Source organism: Genypterus blacodes, unplaced genomic scaffold, assembly GCF_046128005.1.
Source record: "Genypterus blacodes isolate CSIRO-AG114 ecotype Tasmania unplaced genomic scaffold, CSIRO-AGI_Gbla_v1 ptg000291l_1, whole genome shotgun sequence".
In the NCBI taxonomy this organism is placed as follows: domain Eukaryota; kingdom Metazoa; phylum Chordata; class Actinopteri; order Ophidiiformes; family Ophidiidae; genus Genypterus; species Genypterus blacodes.
Window position 1 is genome coordinate 363,298 of NW_027467082.1, and position 22,720 is coordinate 386,017.

The window sequence follows — 22,720 nt, forward strand, 5'->3', positions numbered from 1 at the left end:
GGGTGAATGTAGTAAATGAAGCGTTCCACAAATAAATGAAGGGGGACAGAAGGTTTATGTTTAAAATGTATTTGTTAAACTAAAATGTACTTGTGAAATTGAAAATCTATTTCCATCAAAGGGGTGTGACTCAAATAATTTGGGTGAAGTCATCGCTAACTCCTCTATAGGACTCATGCAGCCTTAAAGGCCCAGAGAACCAACGCTTAAAGATCTAGGAGAAGATTACATAACATATCAGTTATTTGGGATTTCAGCCTACATAGAAGAGCAGAAAACTTGCAGAACGGTGTAGTAAAAACCACAGTACTCACCCCAGAATTTAAACCTGGAACTTAATGATAGCATGATAAGTAATGATAGCACAATTTGTCAATGCTAGAGACGAGCCTACTTGCTCTCAAGTTTCCAACTGCTTGGATGAAAATAATGACATTTCAGTACACTACACAAGTGTTGCAATTTCAGTGCTCGTTAAAAGTCAAGTGCAATTGTAAATCTAGTTCATCCTTGTTGGTGTCACCAGAGCACTATTAGCCAATACATTTCCAGGTGAATGAAGACAGACGCTAGCAAACTTGGACTGTTTTTTGGAAGGCATATGTTAGCTGCTCGTGTGGTTTACCGGAAGCGGCAACACATTCAACACTTCGTTAAGGCTTAGGATAATAGCATATCACAAATAGAGTGGTGAACGTCATTTCCAGCTGTACATGAACATAAAAGGTAAACACACAGCCAAGAAAGTAACAACCACAGCTAGTTATATACAATAGCAGAGCGTAAGCATCATGTAAGAGCTTTAACATTCAGCAAGAAGCATCACAAGTCCGAAAAACCACCTCTAAATAAGACAATAACACATCAGCAGCTAAGGCAAAATTTGGTTCCTAGCTGTTGCCGCCATCTTGTTGTCGAAAGACAGCGACACACATTTCCCAGTAATTTATAAATAATAATAATCTGGTTTAAAAGATGACGGATTGAGTCCGGGTGGGACATTTCTGCCAGAAAAACAAGTAAGAACTTCTGAGTCCGAAGTTCTAAATTAAATCACAGCACAGCATGACAATGTCGATGAACATACCCGACACATAAAGAGCAAGTCATCATATTTAATTATAATTTAAAGTGCATCCTAGCAAGTACATCGACTATCCATGCAACTAAATGAAAAACAAAACATCAATACAGTTGTTATGGTTATGCGATTGTGGAAGCCTTATTATGAAAACATGTAGAAAAGACATAAAAAACACAACTGGACACATAACACAAACACACAAGCGCACACAAAGTCAAAATGAAAGCACCAGCTGTATTTGCAGTTGGTTTGTTTCCTGTTACGTGGGCTTTCATGATATGTTTCCATTACACAGCACATAAAACACCAAGGTGACTTCCGATTGAAGAAAAACAGAAGTCAACTTGTTCCGTCTCTGTCAGCCATTTTTACCTTTGCACCGAAGTGAAATGCAGGAAATCAATACAACCAACATGTCCGGGAGTAGAACCCACCGTGCCCATGATCGTTTTCACCTCTAGGTGGGGATACAGACCAACACGAATCCACACGTTTTGACGAAGAGCTGTACAGTGACTTTTATACAGTTAATTAAGAGCATGAACATTTTCAGAAACCTTTGCTGTGATGTGAACAAACATGAATGTGATAGTTCAAAGGAAAAACGATAATGATCATTAATTGCACATTGACCCTGAATCATAATTTGTCAGTAATCTGAAGTCAAGGTTCCTGAATGTATCCGGGACCAGTAGATAATTGTAGTATAACTGAAGATCTGAGACAAGAATGTGAAACCGTATAAAAAAATTATTATCAGTTTTAACTTAGAGGAGGACTCTTAAAGGAATTACACCAGTGTTCAAATAGTTTGTTGAAGGCAGGAGTGTTACTGCAATGTTCAGACAAAGAATGATGTAATTTCTGGGCCTGAACCAGTCTGGCACAAAAATAGAGTATGGGATATTATCATCAACCCACATACAGCAGGACTCCAGTGCAGTACTCATACAGAGTGCAATTTTAAGCAAATATTTGAAAAGTAAACAAAATTCCTTCAGGAAATAGGGAAATATTAAATGATAACTTCTGAAACAAATCCAAGTATTGTCTGCTTGTAATAGGACAGTCTGACCTGGAGCCTCTTTTATAGCCTGTCAGTGTCCTTTTCTATGCAAAGTGAACTTCCTTCCAGTCTGCTATAAACTCTTCCTATCATGCTGTCAGCTGAGGCAGAAGGAGAGAAGCTCCCAGCAGATCACCTTCAATACCAACCATGTTCTCTGTAGCTCTGCTGCTGCTGCTGCTGTCTGCTGGATCCTGTGAGTAGCTTCCAGTGGATTCATACCACCGCACATTACAGACACTGAGCAGTGAGATGAATGATGAAGATCTATTGTTTCTTCTCTTTCCACAGGTGTGTACAGTATTGATCTCATCCAGCCAGACTCAGTGGATGTGCAGCCTGGACAGTCTTTGTCCATCACCTGTCAGGTCTCTGGTTATTCTTTGACTGATAACAGCTATGCAACAGGTTGGATCAGACAGAGCAAAGAAAAACCACTGGAATGGATTTTCCATCAGTGGGATGGAGGCGACTTGCATCAAAATGAAGCTCTGAAGAACAAATTCAGTTACAGCAGAGACACTTCAGTTGAGACAGTGATTATAAAAGGACAGAACCTGCAGCCTGAAGACTCTGCTGTGTATTACTGTGTACGTCTCCCCACAGAAAAACAAACAACCAATAATCGAGTATGTGCTCTGCGGGGACACCACAATGATTCAAACCACCAGCAGACCGGCACAAATACCAAACAGCTTTGAGGAGGAGGGATCACATGGAAACAAATGATGTCATTTCTGGGTGTGACAGGTTACTGTCAACAGTGGATCTGTGACTATGCAGCCCTTGAATCCCCACTCTCTGAATTCACTCATGGCCATGGACTGACTGTTACTGACCGACTCACTCCTTATGCTCGCTGACCTTAAAACTTCTTTCTGCAGAAGCTACACATCTTCATCAGACGCATGCATCTGCATCTGCATCTGGCAAACTCATAATAAATCAAGCTATCCGCTCAGACTCAATGAGCTGCTTGAGAGAAAACTGACTAAGCACTTCTCGTGGACATTACTCTATCCCACCTACACTGACTTTATCAATGTTGGTTTGTTCCAATAGCAGAGCTTCTAAGCTTTTAGGCAACACCCTGCTTGCTCCAATCGTGTGCTGTTTGCTGGAGATATGTGGCCATGACGCGATATCATTTAAAGCAGGGGTCTCCAACCTTTTTGTCTCGGAGAGCTACTTTGACAAAATAAAAGTGTCCGAGAGCTACTCATGTTTTACATTTTTCGTAACATTTATCCACATGGCCGATTCTCCACCCGAACCAGCTGAATAAGCGTCTTTTGTGTGAACATTTACAAAATGTTGATATCCAACACTCAACACTCACATTTTGTATCAAAATGCACTTCAATTCAACAACATGAGCTTGTTTTTTTCTGTATACATTTTCAGTATCAACCTCAAAACCAATAAATTCACATGATATTAATCTCATAGTAAAAAAACAAAACAATGTTATTACTTATTTTACTATTTAACTAATACTATACCTTCATATTTCTCATTTTCTGTCTGTCCACATATCACTGCCACAACTTCCCTTCACATTCCCTGTAATTCAGGGAATTCCCTGTAGTTCCCATATCATCTGTACTTCACATGCATTCATTCTGTTCTGATGTTAATAAAATGATAGTGAATGTGGTTTCATTTTCACGAAGAATTAAAATAGTTCTGTAATGTACTTGCAGTGAAGCACGTTCTCTGTCATACAGTTTGGAGTGTTTTCCTGTTTGGAAGAACACACACTGGATTGAGAGCCTGGGTGGAGCTTCTTTTTTCTTAGCAATGGACTGTTGGATGCACAGTTCTCATGTCTGTGCAGGTTTTTTTAAGGACCCTACTCGACATGACAGCTTACTTCTGCAAATTCTGCATTCTGCCTTTTTGTTGTCTCAATTGTTAAATTGCATCCAAATGCTGCTTTTTCCCCCAGCTGTCACTCATCTTTTCGCGCACTACTCTGTACCTGTAGTAGACCGAGACCATCCTATCATTCTGTCTTGTGTTAAGTTGCAGAAAAAATTGAAACAGCTCTTGGACGGGAGACGGCTCCCATTGTTCACCTAAAAGAGCTAAAAGACATGATATGGGAACTCTAGGGAATTCTTCACACATGACGCCCTGCTAGCAGCTGGAAAGTCCCGTGAAAAGCTGCCGTGGACTTTGGTGGAGTGGCGCTCCACAGACGGGTTCGCAAATGAGATACGCACACACTTGCCATTCACATTCGTAATTTGTTGCCTTTTATCGGGGCTGTTTACAGGGCGGTCATTGCCAAATCCAGCGTGCGCCTGCTGGCCGAATATTACTGCAAATGCAGGTTTTGTACATTGATGTGGTAAAAATATGAATTATAAAAAACATTTTAGCCTTTCTGAAAAGGACTGTCACATTCAAAATTCTTCTTCAGGCCGGCAAGCAGGAATTCAAGTAGAGAGAGGTCACATAAAAAGCTGTTTATTAAGCAATAGAGAAGTATTGACTCAGCTGAGGACTCGTGGTCTCAGTTGAGGTCTCATCTGCTTCCCAGTTAGCAGTCTACATTTTCACAACATAAGCCCCGAAGCTTTGATTTTCATACAATATATACTGTTCAATGTATGTGTGTCTTCTTCCTGTTGGTTTTTGATTGTTGCACAGGCGAGTCCACGCCTCTTGTTGTATGACTCCTTAGTGATGTAAAAGCTCAAGAATTTCATTTTCGTTTATTGAAAAATGTGGGGGTTTTACTTGTATTTTTATTTAGAATGGTACATTTTGTGATTCAACACGTGGAATCTCATGGTAAAGGTGTCTACAACAAATGTTGGGGTCCTAGACTCTAGGACTCCAACGTTAGGACTGCCTAACCCTGACCTTCTAGCCACTGAGACGGCGGATAAGAAAGTGGATTTCCTGATGTCCGTTCGCTACAACGCCACAGTGGTAAATTCACGATTAAGGTTTTGCATACTTCCCCTCCAAATGAGATAGTGGTGCATTAGGAGTTCCGTTATGCCTCAGGGCTGTGGCAGCTGCTGAGAAGGCTGTTGTTGTATCACATGATATTGTGGGTTGTGCTCCGTTGAATTTGCCCGTTCTTCACGCTTTTTATTCCATCCCACTCGAGCAGAAGACATCACACTTATCTCCTGCGAGATGGCTTCTTTACAACAACATCCTGTTCTGCCTTCCAAACATAACTGTTGAGTGCTGTAGGCTTAGGGGACGCGGCTTTTGCTGTTGAAAGTGATTCTGGTGTCATTGAAACCAACTGCCTACAAGATAATTGTTCTGTTCAAGTTGCTGAGCTCCATGTCCTCACTCAGGCATATATGTTGTCCGCAGGGTGTTCCCTTACTGCAGGGTGTTCCCTTACTGTTCATACAGGCAACAGATAGGCATTTTTGGTACCCTGTGGAAAATCAGGTGTCGTCACCTCACAGGCAAACAAACAGGACGCAGATCAAAGACAGGCCTAAGATAAAAATGTAGAAAGTATGTAAAATACTTTTACATCTATAACATTCCTATTGAGTATCATTTTTTTACAAGGTATCCTCCTATTTGGATTAAAGCCTCTGCCAAATGCTCGTAATGTTATGTAATGTAATGAATCCCAAGTGGCAGTAACTGGGCCGAATCTCTCCACAAAAGCTAGGACATGCACTGATGTACAGTAGTACGCAGTATGATGTACATCAACAGTGAGAAAGAACTCACAAAGTGAAACCAATTTGTGAGAAATACGACAATGTACATACAAACATTCAAATGTACTACTACATACTACTAGTAGTATACGTTGGTGCAATTACTTTTAGTACTATTAGTACTTCTTCTATGACCCACCAGGAATGACCCAACAGCCCCCTGGCCAGACGCCAGAATATCCTGCCCCAGCTGTGACTAAACTTACCAAGCCCACTGCTCATACCAGTATTGCTACTACTACTACTTTTACTATTACTTTAAGTCCTAGTAAACCATTTCTGCTATCATTTGTACCAGTTCTACTACTAGTAGTAGTACTTTTACTAGTAGCTTCAGTACTATTGGTATCTCTCAACTTGATGTAATTGCATTAGTTTCCTCACTCCTTTATCCTAACATTTGTGCCAAGGTTTTTGCACGTGCATATGCCACTGTGGTGACCCCTTGGGGAGCACTGTGTTACACACTATAACAAAAACCAGGTTGTGACACCAAGCGGAGCACAACAAGACAGAATGATGAGCATTACTCACTTTTGTTGAATTTATAAATGCTTTCCCCTGCAGTTATGGGCACATCATAGCAAGGGGTGTGTTACAAACAAGTTACTTATTTGTTTGCTGCAGATATTTCCTTAATTTGCTCCAGTAAGAAAGCGTTTTCTGTTGGCGGGGGGGGGGAGAGAGTGCACAAGACACAAGACACAGAGCACAAGACACAACACTGTCTTGTGCACTCTTTACTTTATTCTCATAGACCATTAGATTAGGGTGCCGACTCGGCCGGGTGTGCAGCGGCGTACTTGCCGGTGTTTGCTAACTTTTAACGATATGCTTAAAAAAAAAAAAATATATATATATATATATTTTTATTTTATTTTTTTTCGGAATGCGATGCAATCGCAGGTCGATCGCGATCGACATATTGGGCACCCCTGATGTACAGTAATTACAAATACTGTCAACTTTACATAAACAAATGAAATTAAGTGGCTGTAACAAATGTCTTACATGAAGACACAATTTGAACATTGCTAGAAGAATTTAAAGTGTATGATTTCTTAAAGCTGTATAATGTACGGCGAAAAAAATATGATTTTATAGTTTAACAATAATAGGTAAACTCTAATATAATAATAACCTACAATTATACTAGTTGTGCTAAAAGTAAAAAGTTCTTTATGTTTTAAAATGTCAACATTAAAAGAGGAGGTCAAAGGTTTTTGTATGTGAGTATGTTGAGTATGTGTCACTGTGTACACTGGGCTACCACAGTGATACATCACATGACAAAAACCCTTCCTCCTTTATACAAAAAAAAGAAAATAAGTTGAAAGCAGAAATGCTCTTTCACAGTAAAAGCTACACAGTATTAAATGGTTAGACTTTTTAAAAATAAATTCCAGTGGAGTTTGGTAGCTAAAGTGTGTGTGTGTGTGTGTGTGTGTGTGTTTGCACACGCAATGAGGTAGAAAAGTTTGGGAACCACTGATCTAATGGAAAGATTTACTTAAAAAAAACTTAATTTTCGGAAAAAACTTCTGCAAGAATTGTACATATTTTAACTTGATGATCATTATTCATCACTCCTCTATGTTATTGCTTTGGTTGTTGCTGCAGGAAATAAACTTGGCAGGAATGTTTGAAAAAGAGAAAGTTTTCACCAACCAGAGCAACCACAGGAAATGGGTTACATCAAACTGGATATGGGATCTGGTTAATAAAGAGGGGCTTTGTCAGTGAAACATATTGGTCTTTCTTCATTTCAATTATTTGTATTAAATGCAGATATCTAGGCATCACTGTAGCAGCTACTGGGGATAAATAAACTACTGGGGGAAGTTACATAAGTCACTGTGACCTCTGGTAAGTAAAATAAAATCACTTTCAGTCAAGATGAATTGTTTCTCAATATTATTTGTAATGATATCGATGCATATGGCCGCTTTTCTGTACTCAAAAACAAAAAGGAAAGCAGAAGCAAGATGATTGTTTGTGGGAGCAGGTTTTTGAATGCTGTGGCAATTAATTTGTTACACTGTGTAAAGAATGCGTATGTTGGCGGACAGAGACTACAGTCACTGTCTCCTCAGGTATGTCAACATTTATGATAAGCAAGATACATTTTTAATCACATTAATAAAATGTTATGATTGTCATAATTGGAAATTTACCTGCATAGAATACGGTTTCCTTCTTTGTTTGTAATGACCAAACTTAACTTTTAAAGAAACTGCACTGTAAATTCTATTGTGAAAAAAATGACATTCTTTCAGTAACACTGATAGATACTGCTATTTTAGCATATTTTTACAACGGTAAAACACAATTTTCAATATTTGGCAGTTTACAGTTTTTAACTATTGCAATGTTTACATAATTTAACCATTAATTTCACTGACATTACTGTTTTTACAGTGCAAGGTTTTTGTGACTACTGGGGTAAAGGTACAACATTAACTGTAACATCAGGTAAGAATACATTTTGTTCTGGTCAAAAATCGCTGTATTATTTCAAATATTATTTTATAATTGAATCCCTCTGAATATTACTGAATAAACTGTATAAGAGTGACATTAATGATGCCATGGGCATCGACTATCAATGACATATTTGAGGATAATGCTTAATACAGGTAGGATAAGCTCAGGAAGAATAGGGAAAATAATATAGAAAAAGATAAAATAAAGTAAGATAAAGTTCAAATGTCACTTTTTTTGTTGTCTGCAATGTTTAAATTAAAATGTATTTACATTGAGGTTTATTTTTGCTTCATTATCTTAATGCCACATTCTTGCTTGTCTTTTCTCAGGCACAGCAAGAGCACCGACTGTGTTTCCACTGATGCCATGTGGTTCTGAGACCGGGGACATGGTCACTCTCGGCTGCTTTGCCACGGGATTCTCACCGTCCGCACTGACCTTCCAATGGACCCAAAATGGAAACAACCTGTCTGACTTTGTTCAATATCCTTCGGTGCAGAAAAACAACTTTTTTACAGGAGTCTCTCAGATCCGGGTGAAGGATGCAGACTGGACCCCAAACAACACTTTTCAATGTTCCACGACACTTCCAGGGGGAGTTTTTGTTCATGGTCCGATAATACGACCTGGTAAGACTCTAAAACTATCAACATAAAATAAATGAAATGTACTATAACTATGTACTATATCTATTAGCAGCATCTGCATAATCCCTGTTCTTTCCCCTCGCTGACTGCTTTCACTTAATCTGCCCATGATAATTCACTTTTAAAGCCTGTAAGGTTCAATCTGTTGCCTCTACAATCAATGTATATGTAGAAGCAAGCATGAAGTGCTTATATTATAACCTAATAATACAACATTGTAGGGTATAGTTCACGTTGCTTCTTCATATATATTATTCCCTGCTTCTGCATACATATATTTGTGTATATGTTTGTTTTTCAGTGATGTTTTTTAAGGCGCCAACTCTTGAAGTGTTGGCCTCCTCTGATGAGGAGACTAGAAGGACCTTCTCCTGCTTTGCCAAAGAGTTTTCACCTAAAGATTATGACATCAAATGGCTGAGAGATGGAATGGAAATCCAGAAAAACAATCATGAGATCAAAACACCTGCTGCAACAAAGTATGACAATGGAACCAAAGTGTACAGTGCAGCAAGTTTTCTTCTGACCAATGAGACTGACGGCGAGTTTACATGCGAGTTTAACGGGAAAGATGCCGAAGGTCTCCAAACTTGGAATGCAACTTGGAGCAAGAAAGAGAAGTGTCAAAGTGGTGAGTAGACCTGTTTTTTTTGGTTAATGTAAGTTAATTACAACCCAATGAAACATCACTGATCCTTCACCCGACAGAGGCCCCCACTGATGATTTGGTGAATGTAGAGATCATCCCCCCTTCACTTGCTACATTGTTTCTAAACAAAACAGCAAACGTGGTGTGCAAAGTCACACTTAAGTCAAAAAGAGGATATTTGGACAAGATTACCTGGGAGGATGAGAACGGGAATGAGCTTGAAACAATGAAAAAAAATGGAAAGAAATCACTCAGCCTCTCTCTTGAAATCCCTTATGAGACTTGGGCCGATGGATTGAAGAGAACCTGTTTTGTACACCATTTACTGTTGCTGACACCAATTAAGACAGTTTATCGAAAGCAGAGAGGTAAGAAATTGTCATTATCAATGTAGTTTGAAGCAGGAATGTCTGGGAAGGTTTGCAGCATAAAGGCCTGATTGTTCTCTCCTGATTGCAGGAGGAAAGTTTCAGCGTCCGTCAGTGTTTCTGCTGCCTCCAGTAGAACAACGTAAAAGCAATATGGTGACCCTGACTTGCTATGTGAAAGACTTCTACCCACAGCAGATTGCGGTGTCTTGGCTTATTGACGATAAGCCTGCAGAGGCGGGCACATTCTCCACCACAATCCCTGTAGAAAATAATGGCTCCTATTCTGTCTATGGCCAGTTAACCCTCAGCCGTGAGGACTGGGTAGATAATGATGTGGTATATAACTGTGTAGTTTACCACGAATCCATTTTGGACTCAACTGGCGTCATTATGAGGTCCATGGCTGAGAGATCACGTGAGAATGTCAACCTGGTCAACCTCAACATGAACGTCCCTCAAACGTGCAAGGCCCAGTAGATGTTGTGGTGTCTTGCTGTGTCTACTGCTGTTTGTTGTTTAATGTTTGTTGCTTGTGATATCATGTGCTGTTTGTGTTTTAAATGCAAATTCAAAATCAAAATTAAAACAAATCCATTTCTAACTGAGGTTGATGTACGTCTCGTACAGTCTATCTGTTTAGCTAAGTGCACCTGTGCTCATCCACATTAAGTCTGAAACCAAGGTACTCCCATCAAACATAGTACATACTGTGTATGCCTCAGAGTATAGTGAAAATAGCAGGGCATAAAGTTTCCACCACCATCTGACTGATAACTACTCTTAAGATTAACATCCACTAAATAATCAGCCAACTTAATATAGCCAGTGCACCATCAATGTTTGTGCCTCCTCTATGTTTGCATGTTCCTCTACTGGGTTAGGTTGTGCATCCCTGTGGGGTCTTTCAGTGACAAATCAGGATCATTGTAACTGCTAAGGTGTCTAAAATATGTCTTGAGTATTAGATTTGATACAAAAGTAGCAATAACCTGTATTCCCATTTTTCACTGACTGTGAGCTCAAGGGGATTTGTCAATGAGCCAAGTTACTACAATCTGCTCTGGGGAGTCTTTCACGTAGCGAGTCAGGGTCACCATATCGCTTTTACTTTGTCAGAAGCTGATGGACGCTGAAATGTTTCTCCCGTAAGCATGAGAGAACAATTTACATTTTTTTTTTTTTTTTTTAAAGATGTTGCAAGCTCAGTTCCGTTCTCCAGCAAAGAAACTTTTCTTTCCACTGCCATTAAAGAGAAAATGTCCCCAAACTTAGAATAAACAGTACTTTCAGTAAGATTCATTACTGCCAAGTAGCCATGGTGTATGTGGGATAATGCATTCTAACCCATGCAGAGACAAACGCCACAGCACAAAAAGCTTTGTGTGTTTTTAAAACACACACAACTTGTTGCTGATTGCCACATAAAAGCAATAACTGAAGCTCTCTGACTGAATACTACAGGTCCAGATTACCTGTTTCTGACTGACAGCCAATTTAGCGAAGACCTGAAAGCATATGAAGACAACATGGAGATCACAGGACTCATCTTCATCCTCCTCTTCCTCATCACTCTGCTATATAGCATTGGAACCACTGCTTTTAAAACCAAGTAGGCAAAATACAAAGCGTTATTATGGATATGTAGTATTTATATTGGATTTTGTGAATAGACTGCACGTTATCACACAGATACTGTGTTAGATGTTGTTGTAAAACATATGAATCAAATGACATTCATTCATTTGTTGGTGAAAAAATATAATAACTTAAATTAAATTAAATTATAATTGTAATGTATTTTACTGGCCAAATATTAGGATATGTCTATGTATTTTTCACATTTTTTGTGCAGTAATTCTTATACTTCCTCTTTTTTGTTTGTTTTTCCTTTCAGGTCAAATGAAAAGAAATGAAGTTTCCATTTAACATTTTCACATTGACATCCTTCTCTATACTCTGTGAATGCTCTCAATCAGCATTTAACTAAAGATAACATTCAGGAAATGTCCATTTCACATTTCATTTAATTGCCATTATCTTCAACTTTGATACATTATACTTATACTTATGACTCACTTTCCTTTTGAAAAATATATGAAGTTATATCACTTCTATGTATCATATTTTTTTCTTTATCACTGTTTTATTATGTGTTTCCTCTCGTTACCTCTTCTTTGACCTCAACAGCATCTGGAAATCAACAGACCATGTTCAATTCAATATGCAAATACTCTGTTGGTTCTCAACTCTATTATTAATAGCCATGAGAACTAAAACCTGTAGCAAAGTCACGAGTAGTCATGTAAAAAGATTTGAATGATAACATATGTAAACTGTTGTGAGAATGTTAATGTACAGTATATTTCTCTTACTGGCATAACCACACCTCACACCTGCTGTATGTGCTGCACCGTTGCTCAGTGTCATGTTTCACTTCTGTTTTTCGGAGACTTTTTGTGATCTGGGTGTTACCCAATGCTTCTGCTTGCTGCACGCACTGATCACTCTGCTCTGTCATTCTGAAACATCTGTGCAACAGACTTCCAGCTACATTTCCACCTGAAACTGTAAAAGTATAAGTCTGCCATCTAGTCTAAATAAAAGAATAAGGCACCTAGATTTGAGACTGTATAGTTTATTCCTTGATCAATCACTTAAGGTATGTACGTCTACATTTCTGATTGAATGATGTACATTTCTAAAATTTCCTGAGAGCTTTGACAATAAACTAAATGTTAACAAATAACCTGTGTTCTTACCTCAGTGCTACGGGTTGTCTCTCCAAACATCACACTCTACCCTGTGTGGGAAGGTGAATTTGGGGCCTCAACAGTCAAACTCATCTGCACCCTAAGTGACTTCTTTCCAGGAGAACTCAGTGTGGAATGGGAAGTGGACAAAAGTACTCTAAACATTGAGCCAATCAAAAGACAGTTTCCTTAATCTGACAGTTTCCTTTAAACAGTGGAAAACCCAGAATATGTCTTTGTTTAAATTAAAGAACAACAGTACGTCAGATTAACCCTTCGGTAACCTCCTTTGATCTGGCTAAGACCCCCAAACCGAGAGGCTCTTTTCTACCTTTTGCTGGCCCACAAATGCTTAGGCTTTGATAAGGTGATAGAGTGAACCTCAGCTGCACTCTTCACCTGTTGGCAGATATGTGTTATCTAGCCCACCTGGAGTGAGGATTGTCAAATCCTCTGGTTTACTGTTTCATTACCAGACTTGCCGGAGCCAGCAATTTGGTTACTGTAACTATATTAATCTCAGTTCCTGCATTTACTTATATATGTTTGACATTGTTATATTCCAACAGCTGCTTCCAAACCAAAGCTGTGGGGTTTGAATGAAATATAAGAAAAAAAGTAATGTTTTGGTTCTCACCCAGGTCCTTCACTTTCAACTCCATCTGTGGCCATCAGGAGATTTCTGTCAGATTTACAGAAGAGAGACAGGTTTGTGCTGGCGTGTGATCAGAAAAGAAACAAAGAACCTTAGCGTCTGTTCAGGTAAAATAAAGCAAAGTTCGAAAGAAACATTCAACCGGCATATAAACAAACTTCAGGTGGAGACAATCATTGGTACTTTATCCACTACAGAAGAGCCAAGTTTAACATCATCATTGAGATGGTTTACTCCCATGCAACTATCTAGCTTGTACTGTAGCAAAGTCAATGTTGATCATACTTAACAGACATCTCTCAACATGATTCTTTTACAGTGATCCCAGAGGCAAGTGCTGTCTTTGATTACAACGTGCATGCTGATGTCAACCGGGACTCGGAGGAGAATGTGTACATGTATATGGTTTTCACAGTCCTCTTCCTTGTGTCCATCATCTCTAATGTCTTGGTTACACTCAGCAAGGTGAGATACGCAAGATTGACAGTTCAAGTTAAATATAAAACCCTCCAACAGATCCCGACTGATTTTCTGATTTTTTCATTTTAGACCAAATGATGACGAGCACAGAGGGATGATGATCACTATTTTGTGACCCTGATATGGATTTTTATTTTTAAGAGCCCTCGGTCTAACAAAAGAATCCCGGCATTTTTGTTACACTTCACATATTGAGTTGTGTTTATTTTTTTCATGTTAATTTGTGTGTGTGTGTTTGTTTTCATCATAATGGGAGAAAGTTTTGGAGAAAAATAGAACATTTCTGCCTTCTTGAATACAGTGATTAAATGCATTATGACACAAAACTCCATGTCTGTTGTTTTAAAGTTACTTATGCAAATCATTGTGTGCAGTGGCACAGTACCAACATTTTCTGTGTTACTCAAACTAGGACTTTTACATGTCAAGATTAAGGTACATCCCCTTGACAACACAGAGATATCTTTGTGCTCCATTTTCAATAATTTACATATATGCACACACACTGTGAGTAAGAGCTGTGTACCTTGTGGCTTTGAAGGAATTCACATCTGGGAGGGATGACACTTAGCTCATCCAGGCTAACCATTGGCTGCCTCTGGAGTCATCTGGCACAGTGCGTGGCCTTTATTGGCAGAGGACCCTGTGGCAGCCGGCCCAAGTCTGTGACGCTGGTGGTGGGATGGAGTCACTGAATGAATGCTGAAATAATGCTCACATGTGGCTACAAGTCCTATTACCAAGAGGGGAAAAGACAGACAAAAACACAAAGTGAACACTATGCTATATTTGGATACATACACACACATGCCCAGTGTATATACATGTACTGTTAAACACATTTGACTGTATATCTACAGTGTATCAAATATTGAATATAGTATTTTTAATGTCTCACATAAAGAAATGAAAGCCTCAACTCTAAATCTGAGCCTTCAAGGGTTATGACTTCTTTGTTCCATATGTGTATGGACAGAATACAGAGTATGCTTCAGACATACAAATCAGAGTAATTTATTCATCAGGTTACATATATAAACAACACTTACATAGTAAAGAAAAACGAGATTGATGTGACAGGAGTCTTATAGGATATATATATATATGCATATATATATATATGCATATATATATATGCATATATATATGCATATATATATATATATATATATATATGCATATATATATATGCATATATATATATGCATATATATATATATATATATATATATATATATATATATATATATATATATATGCATATATTCATGAATAGGTGTGTGTGTGTGATGTGTTTTGTGCTGATGACACAGTATCTCAAACATATTTCACATCCCTGATATATATATATCAGGGATGTGAAATATGTTGGAGATACTGTGTTTCTATCATAACTTTAAGAAATGGCCCATGCATAGCAAATGGAGTGCTATCCTCCAGTTGTGGTTCTTTTACATTATGACCGCCCTGTCCCATCATGTCTGCTTTAGCACATTTCTATTCATTACACTACATTACGATCATTTGGCAGATGCTTTTATCCAGAGCGACTTACATTACATTACCACCCATTACAGAGGGGGGAGCAATTGATGGTTCGGTGCCTTGCTCAGGGGCGCCTCGGCAGGGACACACCGGCAACCCTCCGGTTTCCAAGCGGCGGCTTTACCCACTGAGCTACTGCCTCCCTTATTCAACAATTACCTTTAACATAGAATAATGTGCTATGTGGATAGCTGAAATATGGTTGTTTGATTTCACATTGTGAGGTTTTCCTGTGAACCTGATCCCATCCATGAAGTGTGTGATGAGCTAATGTGTTGTTCATTATGTGGTCAAATAGCACCATCTAGTCGACTTTCAGTAGAAGTGTGGTTTGGTTTGTCCCACCGGTTTGACTGTTGTGAAATCCTGCCGATGTGTGTTTACACTTGGACTGACAAATACAATGTACAATATGTCTCCCGGTGATGGGTGAATGTAGTTAATGAATAAAAATAAATAAAGGGGGAAAAGAAGGTTTATGTTTAAAATGTATTTGTTAAACTAAAATGTACTTGTGAAATTGAAAATCTATTTCCATCAAAGGGGTGTGACTCAAATGATTTGGGTGAGTCATCGCTAACTCCTCTATAGGACTCATGCAGCCTTAAAGGCCCAGAGAACCAACGCTTAAAGATCTAGGAGAAGATTACATAACATATCAGTTATTTGGGATTTCAGCCTACATAGAAGAGCAGAAAACTTGCAGAACGGTGTAGTAAAAACCACAGTACTCACCCCAGAATTTAAACCTGGAACTTAATGATAGCATGATTAGTAATGATAGCACAATTTGTCAATGCTAGAGACGAGCCTACTTGCTCTCAAGTTTCCAACTGCTTGGATGAAAATAATGACATTTCAGTACACTACACAAGTGTTGCAATTTCAGTGCTCGTTAAAAGTCAAGTGCAATAGTAAATCTAGTTAATGGTTGTTGGTGTCACCAGAGCACTATTAGCCAATACATTTCCAGGTGAATGAAGACAGACGCTAGCAAACTTGGACTGTTTTTTGGAAGGCATATGTTAGCTGCTCGTGTGGTTTACCGGAAGCGGCAACACATTCAACACTTCGTTAAGGCTTAGGATAATAGCATATCACAAATAGAGTGGTGAACGTCATTTTGAAGTCCCAACATCCTAAACTTTTGATAACAGCGTTCATGAGAAGCAGGATATATGCAATGAAAAAGGTTTGAAGCATGTGCTGTACATTTCCAGCTGTACATGAACATAAAAGGTAAACACACAGCCAAGAAAGTAACAACCACAGCTAGTTATATACCACAGCTAGTTATATAGAACAGCAGAGCGTAAGCATCATGTAAGAGCTTCAACATTCAGCAAGAAGCATCACAAGTCCGAAAAACCACCTCTAAATAAGACAATAACACATCAGAAGCTAAGGCAAAGTTTGGTTCCTAGCTGTTGCCGCCATCTTGTTATCGAAAGACAGCAACACACATTTCCCAGTAATTAAAAAATAATAATAATCTGGTTTAAACCATGACGGATTGAGTCCGGGTGGGACATTTCTGCCAGAAAAACAAGTAAGAACTTCTGAGTCGGAAGTTCTAAAATAAATCACAGCACAGCATGACAATGTCGATGAACATACCCGACACATAAAGAGCAAGTCATCATATTTAATTATAATTTAAAGTGCATCCTAGCAAGTACATCGACTATCCATGCAACTAAATGAAAAACAAAACATCAATACAGTTATTATGGTTATGCGATTGTGGAAGCCTTATTATGAAAACATGTAGAAAAGACATAAAAAACACAACTGGACACATAACACAAATACACAACTGACACAAAGTCAAAATGAAAGCACCAGCTGTATTTGCAGTTAGTTTGTTTCCTGTTACGTGGGCTTTCATGATATGTTTCCATAAAACTGCACCTAAACCACCAAAGTGACTTCCGATTGAAGAAAAACAGAAGTCAACTTGCTCCGTCTCTGTCAGCCATTTTTACCTTTGCACCGAAGTGAAATGCAGGAAATCAATACAACCAACATGTCTGGGAGTAGAACCCACCGTGCCCATGATCGTTTTCACCTCTAGGTGGGGATACAGACCAACACGAATCCACACGTTTTGACGAAGAGCTGTACAGTGACTTTTATACAGTTAATTAAGAGCATGAACATTTTCAGAAACCTTTGCTGTGATGTGAACAAACATGAATGTGATAGTTCAAAGGAAAAACGATAATGATCATTAATTGCACATTGACCCTGAATCATAATTTGTCAGTAATCTGAAGTCAAGGTTCCTGAATGTATCGGGGACCAGTAGATAATTGTAGTATAACTGAAGATCTGAGACAAGAATGTGAAACCGTATAAAAAAAATTATTATCAGTTTTAACTCAGTTTCAAATAGTTTGTTGAAGGCAGGAGTGTTACTGCAATGTTCAGACAAAGAATGATGTCATTTCTGGGCCTGAACCAGTCTGGCACAAAAATAGAGTATAGGATATTATCATCAGCCCACATACAGCAGGACTCCAGTGCAGTACTCATACAGAGTGCAATTTTAAGCAAATATTTGAAAAGTAAACAAAATTCCTTCAGGAAATAGGGAAATATTAAATGATAACTTCTGAAACAAATCCAAGCATTGTCTGCTTTTATAGGTCTCACTCTGTTCAACACCGACTAAAGATTGAACATGTTTTTCTTTACAGGTGTGAGGTGTGAACAGCTGACACAGCCAGCCTCTGTGAGTGTGCAGCCAGGTCAACAGCTGACCATCAGATGTCAGGTCTCTTATTCTCTTGGCTATTGGACAGCTTGGATCAGACAGCCTGCAGGGAAAGGACTGGAGTGGATTGGAATGAAAAATACTGGTGGCACTCTCTTCAAAGATTCACTGAAAAACAAGTTCAGTATCTCCTTGGAAACGTCCACAAAGACAGTGACTCTGATCGGACAGAATATGCAGCCTGAAGACTCTGCTGTGTATTACTGTGCCAGAGACTCACAATGATACAAACAATCAGTGGACCTGCACAAAAACCCCTCAGTGTCTGCACAGTTGTTCACGAAGCCACCAGAGGGGGCGCCATCACACCACTGTTTATCTTGACCTTTCTCTCTCTAACTCATAATGTGAGCAGTTACAACAGAGAGGAATGAAGCACAATACAGATTCTGCTGAAACATTATTTTGACACAATCTGAAATCTCCAAAAAGTCTCTTTAGCAACATTTGACTCATCACCGTCAATAATGATGAAGAGCATAAACACATGAATGTGTTCACTGAATCAGAACTGTGAGGTGAACTTCATGTGATGTGGAAAATATAACTATTACAGATACAACATGGAGGAGCAAGAACCTGGAAGCTGCACTTGTGTTAAAGTATAGATTCATCATTTATTCTTCATTCCAAAATGACTTTGTTACAAGTGAAAGACATCAATGAGGAAAAATGTTTGAGTAAAATGAACTTAGATGTTGATGTAAATTCTACTCAAGTATCAAAAGTATTTTGTGGATAATAACAGTACTCAAGTATTGAAAGTAAAATAATCTCTTTCTCCTCTTGGTGACATTCAGAACTTTTGATTCCGGCATGAACTTAATCTGAATTACCATAATATTATGTAATCTCTGTCACTTTCTGACTTTTTATCTTAAATATTTCATTGACACTTTTTTTGCCAACATTGCAATTCTTTTTAATTTTTTGTACCACAGTGGCCTAAATATCCATCCATCATCAAAGGTTGGAAAATAATGGACTACAAATATATATTTTAATTTGGATGTGTAGTCAAGTAAACACAAATATTTCTGAATATATATTTACTAAGTTAAGTAATCTGAAAAGTACTGTGTTGGTCTACATCACAAACAAAAACATTAGCAATGATAAATCGCACATCTATGAGTAACATTCCAATCATCTGAAATGAAGGAGCCTTCAAGTTAAATCTAGTTGAGAATTGTAAAATAACTGAAGGTCTGAGAGCATCAACACATTGTAATCATTTATCGTGTTTTACTTTTCCTTTACATACTTGATACACTTCAAGTTCAAATTCATGTAACAAATAAAGAGTAAGGGACATTATCATCTAAACATATACAGCAGGACCTGCAACACATTCAGTTTAAGTTAATGTATGAAAAATAAACTCATTTTCTGGGGGAAGTATTGAAATATTAAAAGATGACTCATACACACAATCCAAGTACTGTCTGCTTGTAATAGGACAGTCTGACCTGGAGCCTCTTTTATAGCCTGTCAGTGTCCTTTTCTATGCAAAGTGAACTTCCTTCCAGTCTGCTATAAACTCTTCCTATCATGCTGTCAGCTGAGGCAGAAGGAGAGAAGCTCCCAGCAGATCACCTTCAATACCAACCATGTTCTCTGTAGCTCTGCTGCTGCTGCTGCTGTCTGCTGGATCCTGTGAGTAGCTTCCAGTGGATTCATACCACCGCACATTACAGACACTGAGCAGTGAGAGGAATGATGAAGATTTATTGTTTCTTCTCTTTCCACAGGTGTGTACAGTATTGATCTCATCCAGCCAGACTCAGTGAACGTTCAGCCTGGACAGTCTTTATCCATCACCTGCACAGTCTCTGGTTATTCTTTGACTGATAACAGCTATGCAACAGGTTGGATCAGACAAAGCAAAGAAAAACCAATGGATTGGATTTTCCATCAGTGGGGTGGAGGCGACTTTTATAAAAATGAAGCTCTGAAGAACAAATTCAGTTACAGCAGAGACACTTCTGCCAGAATAGTGACTATAAAAGGACAGAATATGCAGCCTGAAGACTCTGCTGTGTATTACTGTGCCAGACACTCACAATGATACAAACCATCAGTGGACCTGCACAAAAACCCCTCAGTGTCTGCACAGTTCCACAAACCCACCAGAGGAGGCGCTATGAGACCTCACAATCATTCAAGACTGATTCCCTGCTTAACATGTTAGAGGCCACTGAATGTTATTCAATCATGCAGACATTCATATAAAATTGTGAAAGTGGAGAATTTAAAAAAACAAAGAATTGAACAGACAGCGTAGTAAAATGAGTAATATTACATGATGATGTCATCCACATCAGAGAAAGTCAAGGCTGGATGTAAACTCTAACATGACCTGCTGTTACATTGTGAGATATGGAGTTTATCCTGCAGATCAACATAATAATATCTACAAATATATATTTACAATTATTACTCTTCATATTTTTGTGCTACTCAGGTTTCAGGAACAACACAGATAAAACATGACTAACACTGAATCCACTCAGATACAGAGAAGCTGTACATGAGTGGCAGTACTGTAGCCACTCCCTCCTCCCTGTTTTTGGTTGCGTGCACTTTGTAAAGATCAGGAGCACCGGCAGTTGTGATGTCATCATTTGTATGTAAAGGTGTATTTGAATAACCTCTGACCTTCATCACAATGCAAATACAGAGCTGCAGAGTGCTTACATCTGTCCTCACACTGACTGGCTGTCTCACTGTGCTGTGTGGAGCAGCTGACTTCACATCTTCAACTCTAGGATGGCCAACAAACTGTGCCTTCTGCTGACAGCTCTCTTCCTGCCCTGTGAGTGTGTGACGCTTCATGCTGCTTGAAAGAGGAAAAAAGGTTTTTGGTTGTTTTACAGTTCCTCCTTATTCTCCTTTTTCTCACCTTCTGTCTGTTCTCTTGTTGTTTGGCAGCTGTGAATGGCCAGGCTATGGAGTCCATTCCCTCCACTCCAGTGTTGAAACAGCCTCAGGAAACTCTCAGTCTTTCCTGCAGGGGTACTGGCTTTACCTTCAGCAGCTATTATATGGGCTGGATAAGACAAGCTGAAGGAAAAGCTTTTGAATGGTTGGCGTATATTAGCACCGGTGGAAGCACAACAGCTTATGCCAGCAGTGTGAAAGGACGTGCAGAAATCACAAGAGATGATAGCAACAGCATGCTTTATCTGAGACTGCCCAACCTGAAGCCAGAGGACTCTGCAGTCTATTACTGTGCCAGAGACTCACAGTGATGAGAACAAGGAGAGAGGCTTTACAAAAACCCAAAGAAGTGTTTTATATATTGACCTCCAGGGGGCAGCAGGAGGTGTAAATGAAGACAATGAGGACTGCTCCTTAGTTGATGTGAAGTCAGTGTGAAAGAAACAGCTGTGCTTATGGTTGAACAACGTTGCATGTACGAAAGTGTAATGATGAATATTATAATCATGAGTTATAATGACAAGCATAGGACAAATAAAAAGCTGGATTTGATAGAAATCTCTGATGAAAATTGCCATAATCAATAGAGACAATATTCATAAAAAATAATCAGAGGTTAATCTGTGTCTGCTCTTTATTATTGTGCTGGAGAGCCACAGGGACTAAAGTTAGCTGAGCAACTGGACAAAGTCCTACTGTACTCATACTTACACTGAGCTGATATACCCATCATACATACCCATATAGTTAATGTCTTTATACTTAGGTATATATACAGGAGCTGCACTGTCAGTTAATCTGAGGTCTGTTTATCATCTCCAGAGACAGCAGCAGACAGCAGCAGGTGTATCTTCACATCAACACCATACTTAACACTACAACAACCTCTAATATTGAAGATTCTGCTCTTTATTATTGTGCTGGAGAGCCACAGTGACACAGGAGAGAGCAACACTCTGTACAACAACAATTACAATGGTGAATCCCAGTAATTTTCCAATAATCTGAAATGAAGGAGCCTTCAAGTTAAAACTAGTTGAGAACTGAATAATAACTGAAGGTCTGAGACAAGAGCATGATCACATATTAATCATTTATCTTGTTTTTCCTTTCTGTGACATACTTGATACACTTCAAATGTACGTAACAAATAAAGAGTAAGGGACATTATCATCTAAACATATACAGCAGGACCTGCAACACATTCAGTTTCAGTTAATGTATGAAAAATAAACTCATTTTCTGGGGGAAGTATTGAAATATTAAAAGATGACTCATACACACAATCCAAGTACTGTCTGCTTGTAATAGGACAGTCTGACCTGGAGCCTCTTTTATAGCCTGTCAGTTTCCTTTTCTATGCAAAGTGAACTTCCTTCCAGTCTGCTATAAACTCTTCCTATCATGCTGTCAGCTGAGGCAGAAGGAGAGAAGCTCCCAGCAGATCACCTTCAATACCAACCATGTTCTCTGTAGCTCTGCTGCTGCTGCTGCTGTCTGCTGGATCCTGTGAGTTTCACTGAGACTCTTTTATAGGTCTCACTCTGTTCAACACCGACTGAAGAT

The 22,720-nt window shown here is 38.8% G+C and overlaps 1 gene segment (V, D, J or C); it reads left to right on the forward strand.

The window, feature by feature from the left end:
- Positions 1 to 7,889: 7,889 nt before the first annotated feature.
- LOC142988024 (Ig mu chain C region membrane-bound form-like) lies at positions 7,890 to 10,618 on the forward strand (the record flags this gene model as incomplete). The annotated part of the segment is given in 6 exon segments: positions 7,890 to 7,950; positions 8,276 to 8,329; positions 8,671 to 8,970; positions 9,290 to 9,619; positions 9,697 to 10,005; positions 10,097 to 10,618. Coding segments are annotated over 6 exon segments (1,443 nt in total), but the record flags the coding sequence as incomplete, so codon positions are not given.
- Between the last annotated feature and the right edge of the window lie 12,102 nt (positions 10,619 to 22,720).